Source organism: Schistocerca serialis, chromosome 2, assembly GCF_023864345.2.
Source record: "Schistocerca serialis cubense isolate TAMUIC-IGC-003099 chromosome 2, iqSchSeri2.2, whole genome shotgun sequence".
Classification (NCBI taxonomy): domain Eukaryota; kingdom Metazoa; phylum Arthropoda; class Insecta; order Orthoptera; family Acrididae; genus Schistocerca; species Schistocerca serialis.
This window is the reverse complement of record NC_064639.1, coordinates 360,380,030-360,399,154: the sequence shown is the minus strand read 5'-3', so window position 1 is coordinate 360,399,154 and position 19,125 is coordinate 360,380,030. Positions and strand designations below refer to the sequence as shown.

Genomic DNA, 19,125 nt, shown 5'->3' with positions numbered 1-19,125 from the left:
TCTCCAGTAAAAAAAAGTTAGGTCTCCAATTGCACTCAAAAATAAAAGGCTGAAGTGGTTTTCTGAAGAACTTGTGGGACTCAAAGAAAACGTGCCCATACTGTACCAGATACATATGCTTGCCTGAACCCAAAGGACAGAACAGAGAGAGAACATCTATAGGTCCTATATGGAAAAAAAACTGACAGTGGAAAACTATATAGAAATACAGAAAGGACCCCCAATAAATGCAAGGTAGCATGGAAAATAATAAAACAAGAGGACACATCAAAATGCACATAAGGAGCTATGCTATAGCCTGAGGAATCAAATCATTGCCTCTTAAACTCAGTTAAAGAAATAGGAAACTATATTAAAGCAACAATTTCATCCGCAATGGGCCTGATTGGAGCCCCACTGCCAGGTGACAGGTATTTCCGTGGAGTGATATCACATCTGATGATATTATAAAAGCTTGTTTTCAAATTCTAAATGTATAAACTGCTGCTGGTTCTTGAATTACATCACTAAAAAGACAAAACACTCAATCTCTAAACCATTAGTTTTTATCTTTAATAAATGTGTAAAATTTGGAGTATTTCCAGAATCGCTCAAGATATCATAAGTTATCCCAGTTTTTAAAAAAAGGGGACAAACAACTTCCCTAAAGCTACACAAGCAGCTATAGTGGAAACTCGCATAGCCAGAGTAATTTGTTCCAGAATCTTACTTGTAGTAAGAGACACTCGTTAAGCGAAACAATTTATCCCACATAAATTAATGTAAAATATGATAATCTTGTTCATGCCATTTGTTCAAAGAAAATCATACATACAGTAATACATACTTTATTATTCATATGGTTATAATAGAGGGAAACATTCCACGTAGGAAAAATATATCTAAAAACAAAGATGATGTGACTTACCAAATGAAAGTGCTGGCAGGTCAACAGACACACAAACAAACACAAACATACACACAAAATTCAAGCTTTCGCAACAAACTGTTGCCTCATCAGGAAAGAGGGAAGGAGAGGGAAAGACGAAAGGAAGTGGGTTTTAAGGGAGAGGGTAAGGAGTCATTCCAATCCCGGGAGTGGAAAGACTTACCTTAGGGTAAAAGGACGGGTATACACTCGCGCACACACACACATATCCATCCACACATATACAGACACAAGCAGACATATTTAAAGACAAAGAGTTTGGGCAGATATGTCAGTCGAGGCAGAAGCGCAGAGGCAAAGATGTTGCTGAATGACAGGTGAGGTATGAGTGGCGGCAACTTGAAATTAGCGGAGATTGAGGCCTGGTGGATAACGGGAAGAGAGGATATATTGAAGAGCAAGTTCACATCTCCGGAGTTCGGGTAGGTTGGTGTTAGTGGGAAGTATCCAGATAACCCGGACGGTGTAACACTGTGCCAAGATGTGCTGGCCGTGCACCAAGGCATGTTTAGCCACAGGGTGATCCTCATTACCAACAAACACTGTCTGCCTGTGTCCATTCATGCGAATGGACAGTTTGTTGCTGGTCATTCCCTCATAGAATGCGTCACAGTGTAGGCAGGTCAGTTGGTAGATCACGTGGGTGCTTTCACACGTGGCTCTGCCTTTGATTGTGTACACTTTCCGGGTTACAGGACTGGAGTAGGTGGTGGTGGGAGGGTGCATGGGACAGGTTTTACACCGGGGGCGGTTACAAGGGTAGGAGCCAGAGGGTAGGGAAGGTGGTTTGGGGATTTCATAGGGATGAACTAAGAGGTTACGAAGGTTAGGTGGATGGCGGAAAGACACTCTTGGTGGAGTGGGGAGGATTTCATGAAGGATGGATCTCATTTCAGGGCAGGATTTGAGGAAGTCATATCCCTGCTGGAGAACCACATTCAGAATCTGATCCAGTCCCGGGAAGTATCCTGTCACAAGTGGGGCACTTTTGTGGTTCTTCTGTGGGAGGTTCTGGGTAAGGTAAGTCTTTCCGCTCCCGGGATTGGAATGACTCCTTACCCTCTCCCTTAAAACCCACATCCTTTCGTCTTTCCCTCTCCTTCCCTCTTTCCTGATGAGGCAAGTTTGTTGCGAAAGCTTGAATTTTGTGTGTATGTTTGTGTTTGTTTGTGTGTCTGTCGACCTGCCAGCACTTTCATTTGGTAAGTCACATCATCTTTGTTTTTAGATGTACTTTATTATTCGTGATATATAACTAATTATTTTTTACTAGGAAGCTTTCTGTAGTCATTTCTTTCTGCCGACGTTTCAACACATGGTGAAAATGCGACACAGAATTATCATCAAATAAATTGTAGCGTGCGTAGTCACTACTTTATTTGGGTGATGATTTTCAATGTACGATGCAACTAATTCCCATACTTTCAGCATTTCTCTTATTGTGGCAGAAGATTGCTGCTTTGCTGTTACCACCTCCTTCTCCTCCTCTTCCTCCTCCTCCTCCGCCTCCTCTGAAGAACTTCTCTCCACAACTTCCTGCTGTGATACACACTGTAGCTCTGTAAGTTCTTCAGTGGTCATTTCCTGGTTGTGATCTTCCACAAGCTCATCAGTATCATTGTTATCCACTTCTAGTCCCAAGCTCTTGCCAAAGACACAATCTCATTGACTACAGGCTCCATAGGTACCAATTGAAGCACCTCTGAGTCACCTTTGACAACACATACTGGCCAAAGCTCCTTACAAGGAAACGTTAGGGTTCTCTTGGTAATCCCTTCTCACACCTTTTCGATCATCTTGATGCATGCTATGATGTTGAAGTCATTTCCCGAACTCTCTGAGAGTGAGATTGGTAGCTTCAGTCAACTCAAAGCAATGCTTGAAGAGTGCTTTAGTGTAGAGCTTTTTAAAGTTAGAAATGATCTGCTAGGCCATACGCTGGAGTAACGGAGTGGTGTTAGGAGGCAGAAATTGGATCATGATAAACTGAAAGTGTTCAAGGAGGTGGTCTTGTTGGCCTGGAGAATGGTCAGGAGCACTGTCCATAACAAGCAAAACAAGGAGGGGCAGATTCATCTCAAGCAAATATTTTTTCACTGAAGTACCAAACACTCATTGATCCAATCACAAAAAAGATCACAAGTCACCCAAGACCTGTTGTTGGACCTCCACAAAACATTTAACCTGCTGTTCTGGAATTTACATTTCTTGAAGGCTCGTGGAGTTTCTGTATGGTAACCCAGCAGTGGTTTAATTTTCAAATCACTGCCTATATTGGTACAGAATAGTAGTGTGAGATGGTCTTTCGTTCACTTGTGACCAGGCAATGCATTCTCCTCTGCTGTTATAAAGGTATGCTTCAGCATCTTTTTCCAGAAAAGACCCATCTTGTCACACTTAAAAAACTGTTGTGGCAAGTAGTCTTCAGAATCTACAGGCATCTTGAAGTTGCCGCTTAGTCCTCTGCTACCTTTGTGTTGGAGCTGGCTGCTTCGCTGTGCCTCACAATGCTGTGGATGCCGCTAATTCTCTTAAACTTCTTGATCCACGCACATCCCTTAAACACTTCTTCAACCACTGATGAACATCGTGTCTTCTTAATGAGGTTGGCAAAAATCATTCTCACATTCCTGTAAATAATGTTCTCATTAATAGTATTGCCCTGCAATTGCTTTTCATTTATCCATATAAGGAGCAACCTTACGACATCGTCCACAAATGAAACCGTTGTTTAAATACTCTTGTCACTCCCTTTGAAGCATCTATTTCCTTAATCTCCTCCTTGTTCTTGAGGATAGTGCAAATAGTTGAGGCAGACCAATTGTCTGGAGCTCACACCACATTTGTGTTTTTCAATGATTTCACATTTCATTTCGAAGGTCATTTTCTTTCTCTTGATATCACTGCTGTTAGGTGGCCAAAGCAAAGCATTTGATTGCATTCCTGCTGACATATTAATAAGGAAGATGGAGTTTTATAGAGTGTGTGGGAGCACATTAACTATGATGTATTCTTATTTAATCAACAGAAAACAGTTCGTCCCAGTCAGAAACGTAAATTCCTCCTTAAAGGAAATCAGCACAGGTGTTCCACGAAGTCTATTCTCAGACCCTTCTTCTTCATTGCAGCAAACAATGTTTTGCCTAATAACATAGCTCATTCTGTCGTATGTTATGCAGCTAATATAACACTACTTACCACACATTGGAGAATCTCAGATCTGAATAGGATAACAAAAGAAAATCTTGATGCAGCTTTGGACTGGTTTGGGGCTAATTAACTCCTGTGTAATCTTGATAAAATCCAACAACTTCTAATGGGAATGTCCAATGAAACAGAAAATAAGTCAGTAAAATTTTTAAGTTTTACATTGTCTCCAAACTCCACTGGGAGGAACATACCAATCATATATGTGAAAAAATCTCGGGTGTCATACCTGACTTTGAAGCTAAGGAGCTTGGATTTCTTAGGGTGACATATTTTGGACTACTCCAGTCACATATGTCATATGGTCTCATTGTATGGTGACACTCCCATCACATTGAGGCTGTTTTTAAAAATACAGAGGAAAGTCCTACGTATAACGTGTAAAACAGGACACATGGAGCACTGTCGTCATCCTTTTTCCAGGCTCAGAATACCCACAATTATACATTTACATGTACAAGTGTCTGTGCTGTACGTTAAAAATAATATTTCAGAATCTGCTGCTAGATGAGAAACTCATGAACACAGCATCAGGCTAATTCAGATACCAAGGCACAAGTTAGCAATAACTGGAAATTCTCACAAAGTGAACCCACTCCAAATTTTCAACAACTTACCAATCTATGTTTGATCTGTGGACCTAAAAATTTTTAAAATTAAATGGTGCATGTGGCTATCAGATCACACATTTTAAAATATTAAAGAATTTTTTGAGGTGCCTGAGGAGGATATTAGCATAACAAATTTTCCTATAGTCTACTGCATCATTATGCTTCTGTCTTTTGTACAATTATGTCCTTTATATTCCAATTATTATTGCACAGTGTTTGTACTATACTACATCACAGTATAACTTATGGTCACTAGCTATTAGAGATCTTCCTGTAACTTAATATGTGCACTACAGTTAACGGATATTATTTTATTACTGCCTACCCATATGTATTACTATATTCCTGCATTATACAATAACAACAAAGCCTATTTCACTGTAAAATGAGAAATCAAATGAGGAACTTACCACACCAAAACTGAAGGCATCTAATTTGACTGACACATCTCCTCTAAAAGCTTCCGGTGCCATATATGCTGATGTGCCAAATACTGTACTTGTCAGAAGAGCACTCTGAGTCTGTTGTGAACCTGCACCCAGATGGACAAGTCCAAAATCACCTAACTGTCAACAAACAAAAAATATTTTAAATTTCTTAAGTATTATGACAACTATGATGTGCTGAAGAAATTAAAGTAACACAACAAAGCACATTTGAGTTCTGATAACAATAATTGAAATTCCTTCATGGATTAAAATGTAAAATAACGGAAACGCAATCAATCACCTATAGTGAACTTATTCGTGTCACTCAGACACACATAAGAAAACAGTATTCACACAAATTTTTTAACTCTTTGTCCTTTTATGTTTTATGCACCACACCCTTCAGTCTGCTATAGGTGAGTGGTTGCCTTTTCCTTATTTTACATCCAAATTCTGATATGGAATTGATACTAAACATGCTGCAGAAATTCATCAGTGCAAGTATACAACAGAGAACCCAGTAACACATGGTAAAAATAGTTTAAGAAAAACAAATGTGATTATATGAAGCACAAGTTCAGAGAACTGATTTTTTGAAATCAACAGCATTTTGTTAATTTCTTAAATTATTTATTTCCATTACTATTTAGCTTTGTACAAAAAAAACTAAAATAGACTGCTAATCCCCATTTCTCCATAAAAAGGTCAATTCCTTTGGAAGGGAAAGAATTAAACCCATACGATTTGCTCAAAAATGCAAACGCACATCTTCTATCTGAACATATCCATTGTGAAATAGACTAGATTTGGAGCATGCAGGTTCAATTCAGAGCACCCCTTGAGATTTGTGAGAGTGTAAAAGGTTGGAACAGGTGTACTTTAGGTCTTGTGTGGCCAACTTTAAAAGGAGATGAATACAGAAACAACAGCACTATGATTAATATATGAAAATAACATGCTGAACATGTGCAACCCTAAATAGGATGCTAAGAGACTGCATCATTATTCAGAGCAGGACATCTGAAATGTGGATAAGCTGACAAGACAAAAAATTTATACAAAAAAAGAGCTTACAAATGAACGGTAATTGAGATGGACAAAAAACCTGGGGTAAATGCATGTAGCTAAAACTTGAGGGGGGGGGGGGGGATGAGCAATCTAAAGACAATGTAAAGTACTTCAAAAAAGGGGTGAGAGGGGAGGGGGGCATGAAAAGAAACCCACTGAAGGCTGGAATGTACTTACATGTTCACATTTCCTGACTAATACAATTCTTCGAACTCTCATTCTTTTGTAACATCTTTATTATAATTCCCACATGCTTACTCAGCCCTTTATTCACAGATTACCTCTTGTTGTTCCCACTCACTTCCCACTTCTTCATTTGCACTTTCACTACATCTCATGTTCTAACTTTTTTCATCCACACTCTAGTAAAATTTCTACTCACATCTAGCAGAAAGGGAATGACAGCTAACACAGTTATTAGATTCTTTCAGTTTTTGGAATTTTGTACTGGGACCACAGCAGAACATGACTGATTTATGACACAGCTAGTAGAGGGCACATATTGTGTATCAAGACTGATTCACTATCAGTTGTAAGATAGCTGGACTGGCATAAATATAGTGAGTAGAGTTTTGATATATTCATGTTGATTTGTGTGGCTTTGGAACACACAGTTCAATAACAGCAGGGCAAAAGTGTATAATGAACAGCTATGTGGGCAGCCAAGGACATCCATGGCAGATGACAATGCCTGTCATATCTTTTTCAGGATGATTATGACATTCAACTGGTGTCTTTTAAAGATCTCCAAGGACAGTGCACACAACACCAGTCAGGACAAATTCCATTACAGACACATATGATCATAACCAATTCCCACGAGAGCACATTCATTTCATGAGGAAGGAGTATTGTTCATGCTCCATGTCACTGCAATGGATAAAAGAAGGACAATGCAAACCAGGCATGCACAGTATGGAAACATACATGGGTCATTCTTTTTTCCAACCTCCGATCGTTTAGTATAGAAGATACACGAGCAGCAGAAAGTGGACGTGCGCTGTAGGCTACCGTGCAACTCTCACACTGCCCATTCCGCCATTGCTGACCTCAAGGCATCAGTCTGTGTTGCACTACAGCCACGTAAACATGGCTGCCGTCACTGTTGCCTCCGCCAAGTGTGAATTACCAAGTGTAATTAGGTTTCTGTAAGCAGAAGAGAATAGTGCAGCAGAAATTCATCAGAGAATGAGCCGAGTGTACAGTGATAACTTTATGACTGATGGTGTTGCACGTGAATGGTGCCGAAAGTTTTAAGATGGACAAAATGCCATGCATGATGAAGGGGCCCAAGGACGCAAGTCATTCGTTACAACTGAACTTGTTGAACGAGTTTACAGAATGGTACAGTCCTGACCTGCCACACAGTGACTTTCACCTTTTCTCTGAACTGAAGACGTGGCTATAAGGGCAGCACTTTCAATCCAATGATGACCTTCACAACGTCAATGCTCATTTTAAATCATTGGCAGCAACATTTTTTGAAGACGGTATTGTAAAGCTGGTCCACAGGTATGATAAATGTCTTAATCTTTTCATGTTGAAAAGTAACCATAAGTGTGCAAAACTTTTGGTAATAAAATAATTGTTTTCTATGAAATTGTCTATTGTCTTTTATTTATAACCTACTGGAGGTTGGAGGGGGGGTTCGTCTATTATTCCAGCCGCCACATATATTTAAAATGTTCTACCCCGTACTGGATGAAATACTGCAAGAAGTGTCTTCCTGTCATGACTAAGTGGTATGTAGTAACAGACCTCAGTAGCTAATGAGGTATACCTGAGAGCCACTACAGAGCTTTGAAAGATGGAAGTTCAATAAAACTATGAAACCATTCTCAAATGGCTCAAGCTATTAACCTGCTGCACATAAACAGCAAACCTTGAGGTTTAATTTGTCATACAATTATACAATGCAGGCTTTAACAGGCAGTGGTATTTCCATAATGGCTTTTAATTGTCGACTAAATGTTCATTTCTTGCTGTGGAAGCCATTGTCAGGGGCTTGGAGACAGCTGTCTAGATTCTCTTACTTGTACTAGTTCTAAAAGCAAAAATTTCACTTTCCAGTGTAAACAGTACAAAACTTTGCCACAGCTCAGGAATCTTTGACAGTGTTTCGATGATGACATGAGACAATGATTATTGTGATTACAAATAAATAGGTTGGCGCCTCAACTATCTGAAGTTCTAAAGATTTGAGAAACAGTAATTGCCAGACAATCTAATTAAATGCCTCCACAGACACTGATGATGTCTGCTGCAGTAGGAGACCAAGTATTAGACAGAAGAATGAGCCATCAACAATGATCAATAACCTAGAAACACTGTGTCTCTTAGGAAACTGTAAAAATGTTGAAATTAAACTAAGTAGCCTTAAAAAGACCACTGTGGAATGAGAATTATTACCTTGGAACAATGAAAATATTACCAATGCAGGAGGTACTAAATTTAACTAGGAATCAGGAGATACATTACTGTCATTTATATGGTAATGGCAAATGCTTGGTGGACTGTAAATAATTTACGGAGTAGAGATGACAGCACATCAGCCATCAACAGGCACATATACTGAAGTGCCAAAGAAGCTGGTATAGGAATTTGTAATCAAATACAGAGATATGTAAACAGGCAGAATAAGGCGCTGCGGTCGGCAACATCTATGTAAGACAAAAAGTATCTGGTACAGTTGTTGGATTGGTTACTGCTGCTACAATGGCAGGTTATCAAGATTTAAGTGAGTTTGAATGTGGTGTTATAGTTGGTGCAAGAGCGATGGGACACAGCATTTCCAAGGTAGCGATGAAGTGGGGATTTTCCCGTTCGACCATTTCACGAGTGTAATGTGAATATCAGGAATCCAGTAAAACATAAAATCTCTGACATCACTGCAGCTGGAAAAATATGCTCCAAGAACGGGACCAACAATAACTGAAGAGAATTGTTCAGCGTGACAGAAGTGCAACCCTTCTGCAAATTGCTGCAGATTTCAATGCTGGGCCATCAACAAGTGCCAGAGTGTGAACCATTCAACGAAACATCATTGATATGGGCTTTTGTAGCTAAAGGCCCAGTTGTGTGCCCTCAATGACGCACGGCACAAAGCTTTATGCCTCACCTGGGCCCGTCAACACTGACATTGGACTGTTGATGACTGGAAACATGTTGCTTGGTCGGACAAGTCTCATTTCAAATTGTATTGAGTGGACGGACCTGTATGGGTATGGAGACAACCTCATGAATCCATGGATGCTGCTTGCCAGCAGGGGACTATTCAAGCTGGTGGAGGCTCTGTAATAGTGTGGGGCATGTGCAGTTGGAGTTATAAGGGACCCCTGATTCGTGTAGATATGACTCTGACAGGTGACACGTACGTAAGCATCCTATTTGATCACCTGCATCCATTCATATCTGCTGTGCATTCCGATGGACTTGGGCAATTCCAGCAGGACAATGCAACACCTCAAACATCCAGAATTGTTACAGAGTGGCTCCAGGAACACTCTTCTGAGTTTAAACATGTCCGCTGACCACCAAAACCCCAAACTTGAAAATTATTGAGCATATCTGGGATGCCTTGCAACATGCTGTCCAGAATAGATCTCCATCCCCTCGTACTCTTACAGATTTGTGGACAGCCTTGCAGAATTTATGGTGTTAATTCCCTCCAGCACTACTTCAGACATTAATTGAGTCCATGCCAAGTCCTGTTGGAGTGCTTCTGCATGCTTGCTGCGAGACCCTACAGAATATTAGGCAGGTGTACCAGGCTCTTTGGCTCTTCAGTGTAGAAAAGACTGGTAACTCCATGATCAGTTTTCAATTTGTATCAGATTGTGTGCTGATCTGAAACTTACTAGCAGATTATAACTGTGTGCCAGGGCAAGATTCAAACCTGGAATCTTTGCCTTTCACATGGGCATGTTCCCTACTAACTGACCTAACCAGGCAAGAATCATGACCAGCCCTCACAGCACTACTTCCACCAGTACCTCATCTTATACCTCCCAGACTTCACAGTAATTCTCCTGCATACCTTGCTGGACTAGCATTATTGGAAGAAAGCATATTGCACAGACATGGCTTAGCCACAGCCTTGAGGTGTTTCTAGAAAGTAGGAGATGAGATATTTGCAGAAGTAAAGCTGTGAGGGCAGGCCATGAGTTGTGCGTCAATAGCACTTGCTCCCAAAAGGAAAAAGTTTCAGGTTCAAGTCCTGCTGCAGCACGCAGCTGTAATCTGCCAGGAAGTTTCAAATCAGCACACAATGTGCTACTAGTGAAAACTCATTTGGGAATCATACCCCCAAGCTGCAGCTAAGCTGTATCTGCAATAACCTTTCTTCCAGGAGTGCTAGTTCTGTAAAGTATGCAGGAGAACTTCTGTAATGTCTGGAAAGTAGGAGATGAGGTACTTTCAGAAATAAAGCTGTGAGGCTGCATTGCCTCAACTGACTATATTGTGCTGACACTGCAGCTTGACTGGGCTAGATTCTTATCCCATGAGCTTGCCGCCTCTACCTACCAGCCATCAGTCATCCTCCCACCTGCTCCCCAACTCTTAGATATTAATGAAATTTACATTGAACCACAGAAATTTCTTTTCAGCTGTGCATCGTATTTGAACTTAGCCTCTCACTGAGGACAATGTGTGGAGTAAAAGCTTGCACTGGATGAAGATGTGGAAGAAAACGGAGAGGGCTACAGTGTGCATTTCTTATTTGTAGCTAGCAGACTGTCAGCAACTACCAACTTTATCCAGTTCATTTAAAACTATTAAATCATTCCAATTTCTCTAATGATGTCGACGAAAATACTCAATTTTTTAAAAATATAATGTAACTGGATGGATAAAAAATCTATTCACCAAGCTGCAGCAGAAGAACACACATAAAAAGTTATTAAAATTTGCAAGCTTTCATGGCTTCTTCTAGCAGAAGGGTAGAAGAGGAAGGAAGAGGAATGAAGGAAAAGGACTGGCAGACCTCACCAATCCTTTTCCTTCACCCATCTTCTTCCTCCTTCACTCCCATCAGAAAAAGGAACCACTGGCTCTGAAAGGTTGCTAATTTTAACACCTCTATATGTGTGTTCTCCTGCTGCCGCTTGGTGAGTAGATTTTTTTAAATCTTTCCAGTTGCATTATAATTTTCCTAATGAGTCACAGCAGGGAACCTAAATACTTAAAAATGTCTAAAGATCTGTAGTTTAAGTGGTCTGGGAATGCAACTCAACAACTACTAGGGAATTTCCATTCACTTACTTTAGCTTGCAAACTGTCGTTCAGCAAAATATTTGCACTTTTTATATCCCTGTGAACCAGAGGCTTCTCAAATGCAGTATGCAGATACAAGATTCCTCTTGATGTACCAAGAGCAATGTCCAATCTTGTTTGCCAGTTCAGTACAGGAGTTGAGCCCTAAAATCAATGTGATAGTAGAAAATTTATACAACACGAATCCAAACTGGCCAAAAGCTCTGATTTAAATAATATAAATCAAATTATACAAGCAAATCTCCCGCTGAAAACAAAATAAAATCTGTTATTTAAAGTAATGCTACAGTAACACAATACATTTACAGTTGCGATAATAGAAAGACCTGGATGTAACACAAAAAATGGAAAGAGTAAAGGTAACATTCCACCATATAGTAGAAGCATTGGATTGTCTGTAGGCATATAAACAAATCAGAAAATACTGATAATCTTTTGGTCTGATGTCCTTCCAACCGTACCTGTGAACCAGTTGCAAAGGAGCATCCTCTTCAGTACCCTGTTTCATCATGGACTGGAACAACTTAACTACATCCTTTCCCAGAGCCTAAAATATCTGTCACAATGCCCATGAGGAACATCATATTTTGAATCCTTCAGACCTCTCCAGAAGTGGTATTCCACTGCCTACACATCCTGTTCCATCCATGCTTACTCCTCATTCCTTACCACACTGACCATACCCCTGCGGTGGACCTTGATGCAAAACATGTTCTTTGCACTTACATACCAGATCCTACTCCAGTCCTATCAAAGGCATACCCTCAGCAAGAGAAGTTGTGTGTTGCATAGTGTACAGTGAGGGAATGGATTGGGAGAGGCAAGCAGGACAGAGAATGGGAGACAAAGCAGAGAAGGAAGTGTGAGTGTAGACTGATAGAATTAAGTGGTGGTCATGGGGACAGGAGTGGAGGTACATCTACATCTACATCTACATCCATACTCCGCAAGCCACCTGACGGTGTGTGGCGGAGGGTAACCTGAGTACCTCTATCGGTTCTCCCTTCTATTCCAGTCTCATATTGTACGTGGAAAGAAGGATTGTCTGTATGCTTCTGTGTGGGCTCTAATCTCTCTGATTTTATCCTCATGGTCTCTTCGCGAGATATACGTAGGAGGGAGCAATATACTGCTTGACTCTTCGGTAAAGGTATGTTCTCGAAACTTTAACAAAAGCCCGTACCGAGCTACTGAGCGTCTCTCCTGCAGAGTCTTCCACTGGAGTTTATCTATCATCTCCGTAACGCTTTCGCGATTACTAAATGATCCTGTAACGAAGCGCGCTGCTCTCTGTTGGATCTTCTCTATCTCTTCTATCAACGCTATCTGGTACAGATCCCACACCGCTGAGCAGTATTCAAGCAGTGGGTGAACAAGCGTACTGTAACCTACTTCCTTTGTTTTCGGATTGCATTTCCTTAGGATTCTTCCAATGAATCTCAGTCTGGCATCTGCTTTACCGACGATCAACTTTATATGATCATTCCATTTTAAATAACTCCTAATGCGTACTCCCAGATAATTTATGGAATTAACTGCTTCCAGTTGCTGACCTGCTATTTTGTAGCTAAATGATAGGGGATCTATCTTTCTATATATTCGCAGCACATTACACTTGTCTACATTGAGATTCAATTGCCATTCCCTGCACCATGCGTCAATTCGCTGCAGATCCTCCTGCATTTCAGTACAATTTTCCATTGTTACAACCTCTCGATACACCACAGCATCATCTGCAAAAAGCCTCAGTGAACTTCCGATGTCATCCACCAGGTCATTTATGTATATTGTGAACAGCAATGGTCCCATGACACTCCCCTGCGGCACACCTGAAATCACTCTTACTTTGGAAGACTTGTCTCCATTGAGAATGACATGCTGTGTTCTGTTATCTAGGAACTCCTCAATCCAATCACACAATTGGTCTGATAGTCCATATGCTCTTACTTTGTTCATTAAACGACTGTGGGGAACTGTATCGAACGCCTTGCGGAAGTCAAGAAACACGGCATCTACCTGTGAACCCGTGTCTATGGCCCTCTGAGTCTCGTGGACGAATAGCGCGAGCTGGGATTCACACGACCGTCTTTTTCGAAACCCATGCTGATTCCTACAGAGTAGATTTCTAGTCTCCAGGAAAGTCATTATACTCAAACACAATACGTGTTCCAACATTCTACAACTGATCAACGTTAGAGATATAGGTCTATAGTTCTGCACATCTGTTCGACGTCCCTTCTTGAAAACGGGGATGACCTGTGCCCTTTTCCAATCCTTTGGAATGCTACGCTCTTCTAGAGACCTACAGTACACCGCTGCAAGAAGGGGGGTAAGTTCCTTCGCGTACTCTGTGTAAAATAGAACTGGTATCCCATCAGGTCCAGCGGCCATTCCTCTTTTGAGCGATTTTAATTGTTTCTCTATCCCTCTGTCGTCTATTTCGATATCTACCATTTTGTCATCTGTGCAACAACCTAGAGAAGGAACTACAGTGCAGTCTTCCTCTGTGAAACAGCTTTGGAAAAAGACATTTAGTATTTCGGCCTTTAGTCTGTCATCCTCTGTGTCAGTACCATTTTGGTCACAGAGCGTCTGGACATTTTGTTTTGATCCACCTACCACTTTGACATAAGACCAGAATTTCTTAGGATTTTCTGCCAAGTCAGTACATAGAACTTTACTTTCGAATTCATTGAACACCTCTCGCATATCCCTCCTCACGCTACATTTCGCTTCGCATAATTTTTGTTTGTCTGCAAGGCTTTGGCTATGCTTATGTTAGCTGTGAAGTTCCCTTTGCTTCCGCAGCAGTTTTCTAACTCGGTTGTTGTACCACGGTGGCTCTTTTCTAACTCTTACGATCTTGCTTGGCATATACTCATCTAACGCATATCGTACGATGGTTCTGAACTTTGTCCACTGATCCTCAACACTATCTGTACTTGAGACAAAACTTTTGTGTTGAGCCATCAGGTACTCTGTAATCTGCTTTTTGTCACTTTTGCTAAACAGAAAAATCTTCCTACCTTTTTTAATATTTCTATTTACGGCTGAAATCATCAATGCCGTAACCGCTCTATGATCGCTGATTCCCTGTTCTGCGTTAACTGTTTCAAATAGTTCAGGTCTGTTTGTTACCAGGAGGTCTAATATGTTATCGCCACGAGTTGGTTCTCTGTTTAACTGCTCAACGTAGTTTTCAGATAAAGCACTTTAAAAAAATTCACTGGATTCTTTGTCCCTGCCACCCGTTATGAACGTTTGAGACTCCCAGTCTATATCCGGCAAATTAAAATCTCCACCCAGAACTATAACATGGTGGGGAAATCTACTCGAAATATTTTCCAAATTATCCTTCAGGTGCTCAGCCACAACAGCTGCTGAGCCAGGGGGCCTATAAAGACATCCAATTACCATGTCTGAGCCTGCTTTAACCGTGACCTTCACTCAAATCATTTCACATTTTGGATCTCCGTCAATTTCCTTCGATACTATTGCACTTCTTATCACTGTAAACACGCCTCCCCTTTCACTGTCCAGCCTGTCTCTGCGGTATACATTCCAATCTGAGTTTAGGATTTCATTACTGTTTACGTCTGATTTCAGCCAACTTTCTGTCCCTAGTACTATATGGGCGTTGTGACCGTTTATTAATGAGAGCAGTTCTGGGACCTCTCTATAGACACTCCTGCAGTTTACTATTAGCACATTAATATTGTTATTCCCTGTTGCATTTTGCCTACTCCTACCTTGCCGCGTCTCAGGAGGCGTCTTGTTGGGCCTAGGGAGGGAATTCTTTAACCTAAAAAAACCCCATGTGCACTCCACACGTACTCCATTACCCTTGTAGACGCTTCCGGCGTGTAGTGCATGCCTGACCTATTCAGGGGGACCCTACATTTCTCCACCCGATAGCGGAGGTCGAGAAATTTGCACCCCAGATCTCTGTGACAGGGACTAGAGGGACTAAGACCACTAGGATAGCAGGATTGAATCCCATACACCCATCATATTTTCACTCCTGTCACAAGTGTACTGCACCCTATCAGAATTAGGGCCACCAGTGAAACCAATCATTGATATATTTGTTCCTTTGTATTTTTGCATGTGTGCATGACTACCCACTAGGTGTACTCCAAGATGAATGGTCATCAACAAATTGTGGCCAAGAGCAGAGTTGCCCACCCATTTGTGGAATATGCTGGTAAGCACAATGTGCTTGACTGCTCTGCAGTCTATGCCATCTGGATCTTCTACCCCAATAGCATCTTCTCTGAACTATGTATGTCTGGTACTGTGACAGTTTACACCTTGTGAGCATAATCTGTTAGCACCATACCATGACAGCCCCAACAAACAGCATCACCTTGATGGTTGTCTCTTCACCTTTTTTGCCAGTCATGACTCCATAATGATACAACCACGATTCTTTAGTGGCGATTATGTGGCTAAAGAAGGTATCTGGAGTGACCTTACACAGCTGCAACATTTCCACTGCTGCCTCAATTTGGTGGGCATTTTGAAAGGGTGGAACACAGCGGGCGTCAATCTTTGTCGTGTTGAAAGCTTCATGCAAGAAGCTGAAAACTGCTGCATGACTGATTTTCGCTTTTTACATTTCAGCTTTTCTATCTGATTATGATAGTGTGAAATAAATGATTATTAAAAAATACAGTCAAATGCTGGAAATTTCATTCAAAAACTACTATATGACTGAGGTGTCCAAAGAAGGAAAAATCAGTATGGATTGTTGCAGTGTCATTCCCCATCAAATATAGAAAACAAATTACTGCATGATAGTCCATTTTATCAATGGACAGCATACTATGGAACTGTGGCTCTGAGATTTCAGTGTGTATCAGGATTGCAGACGTGTATCTACAATGAAAGAAATATTAATAAAATAAAATAAAATTAAATTAAATCCAGCTGAAAGTGCTTCTCACAGGCCACAAAAAGGCAAATACGGTCCTCTTTAACAGGCTGACGGAAGGGGAAAGAGCTCCATCAATCCTCTTTCTTCACCAAATATCTTGGAATGCAAACCTTTTTAATGCAGAACATCCTAAATTATTTTATCCAGTCTCTCTCCTTGTAGTGAAGCCCTCATACTCAGCATCTCACAGTCACTGTCTATAGATGTCTCTCTGCCACTGTCTCCTTTTCCTCCCATTGGCACTTCCTCCCGCCTGACTCCCACTGTTAGAGTCCTGATCCCTTTCTCCTCTCACTCCTCCTTATCACTGTCTCCTCTACCATTTTCTCTGTCTCTCTGTCCAACTGTCACTGTCTTTGTCCCATTATTTTTCTCTCCCATTGCCAATGTCTGTGTCCAGGCACCCCCACCCCCAAGCCTATGTATGGTCTCCACTCACCTCTCTTTTTCATTTCCACTGTCTCTTTGACTCCCACTGCTATTGCCTTCATTCATCTCTCTCTTTCTCTTCTACTGTCACTGTTTCTAACTGACAATCACTGTCACTTCTTTCTTTGGGTCCCACTGCTACTGTAGTCATCCCTCTCTCTTTCACTGGCACTTTCTCACTGTCTCCTCTTTCTCTCTCTCTCCCACTGGTACTTTCTCACAGGGGTGGATCATGGGCCTAAATTCTTGGGAGGCTAGGAAACACACTGAAATATCACAATTCCTTCCCTTTTAACATAAGCATACATAGTGTTCCTAATGAGAATGATGACCACCACCACCACCAACACCACCACAAGGACTACTGCTGCTAATAATAATAATACCACCACTCATTTTTATTTACACACAAACCGGTAGACCGGGCATTTGAGGGACGTTACTTGTAAAACCAGCTCATTCAATGATCGTTCTTGTTTGTGAATCTTTCCACGACATCGTACCATGTGTCTCAGCTTAATGGTTTTTCAGTTTTGGTACAAGTAAGAGCTCGAGTTCTAAAAGCAGCTGCAAGTGACTGAAGGATGTGCCATACATTTGTAATAAAGAATCATCACTGTTTACAAGGAAATGCTCTACATTACTGGTGAACTGAGTAGTACTGCATAATTTTAGGAGGAGCAGTTTATCACCATCCCCTATCCATGACATCAACTTGTTGTAGAATCTTAGAACGTATTCTGAGCTCAAACTTAACGATGTTCTTCATACAGAATGACATCCTCCATGCAAACCAGTGTGGATTCCAAAAACAACGATCATGTGAAACCTAATTTGCACTTTGCTCACATGATACACTGAAGCCTTTGGATGAATGCAGTGAGGCAGATGCAGTATTTCTTGGTTTCTGAAAAGCATTAGACACAGTACCAAACTTAAGCTTATTGACAAAAGTAGAATAATATGGAGTCTCAAGTGAAATTTGTGACTGGACTGAGGACTTTTTGGTAGGGAGGATACAGCATGTTATCTTGGATGAAGAGTCATCATCAGATATAGAAGTAAATTTGTGTGTGCCCCACAGAAGTGTATTGGGGCCCTTGCTGCTCATGCTGTATATTAATGACCTTGCAGGCAGTATCAATAGTAACCTAAGACTTTTTGCAGATGAAGCAGTTACCTACAATGAAGTACTGTGTGAAAGAAGCTGGATAAATATTCAGTCAGATCTTGATAAGATTTCAAAGTGGTGCAAAGACTGGCAACTTGCTTTAAATGTTTGAAAATGTAAAATTGTGCTCTTAATAATAAGTGGCCAACTCATGTAAGTACCTGGGTGTGACACATTGTAGGGATATGAAGTGGAATGATCACCTAGGCTCCGTCACGAGTACAGCAGGTGGTAGTCTTCAGTTTATTGGTAGAATATTGTGGATGTGGAATTAATCTACAAAGGAGATTGCTTACAAATCGCCTGTGTGACCAGTTCTAGAATACTGCTCACATGTGTGGGACCTGTACCAAGTAGTACTAACAGGAGATATTGAACATACACAGAGAAGGACAGGACGAATGTTTGCAGGTTTGTTTGATCCATGGGAGAATGTCACAGAGATACAAAAGAACTGAACTGGCAGACACCTGAAGATAGAGTCTATTAACAAAATTTTCAGGAGCCGACTTTCAATGACGACTCTAGGAATATTAGTATACTAAACCCATATGTATCTCTTCATATAGGGAGCGTGAGGATAAGATTAGAATAATTACATCACACACAGAGGCATTCAGACAAGCATTCTTCCTGCTCTCCATAAACGAATGGGATGGGAAGAAACCCCTGATAACTGGTACAATGGGATGTACACTCTGCCATGCACTTCATGATGGTTTGCAAGTATAGATAAGATGCAAATGTAGATATCACATGTGAAAATCTTGTTTCCAGTTGTGTTAGAATATTATCCAGTACCTTGATGTACAGCTGTTTGTCTTTTGACATCAATGGGTTACCACTTCATGCATCCATCATTTCAACTCTATTCATGGAAGCTTCAGGTTATGAATTAGTCAAGTGTTTTGTGGAATTTAAAAAGTCAATCAATTTATAAGCTTTTCATGTAAGTCAAGAATGCTAACACAGCATTGTTGCAGAACTGGTTTTTTCCTGAATAATATTGAGAAACAGTTCAGTCTTTAAAAATGTAGAAAAGAAAAACAAAGTGGCTGTTTTTTAAACCACTT

General features: G+C 40.8%; 1 protein-coding gene across 2 annotated transcripts in view; it reads right to left on the bottom strand.

The window, feature by feature from the left end:
- LOC126457181 (interleukin-1 receptor-associated kinase 4-like) overlaps positions 1–19,125 on the bottom strand; it is a 127,055-nt gene that overhangs the window by 17,386 nt on the left and 90,544 nt on the right. For both annotated transcript variants that reach the window (XM_050093267.1, XM_050093268.1), the window contains exons 7-8: positions 11,505–11,660; positions 5,157–5,312 (exon numbers count right to left, since the gene is read on the bottom strand). In XM_050093267.1, coding sequence (XP_049949224.1) covers positions 5,157–5,312; positions 11,505–11,660 — 312 coding nt within the window. The remainder of the gene's footprint in view (positions 1–5,156; positions 5,313–11,504; positions 11,661–19,125) is intronic.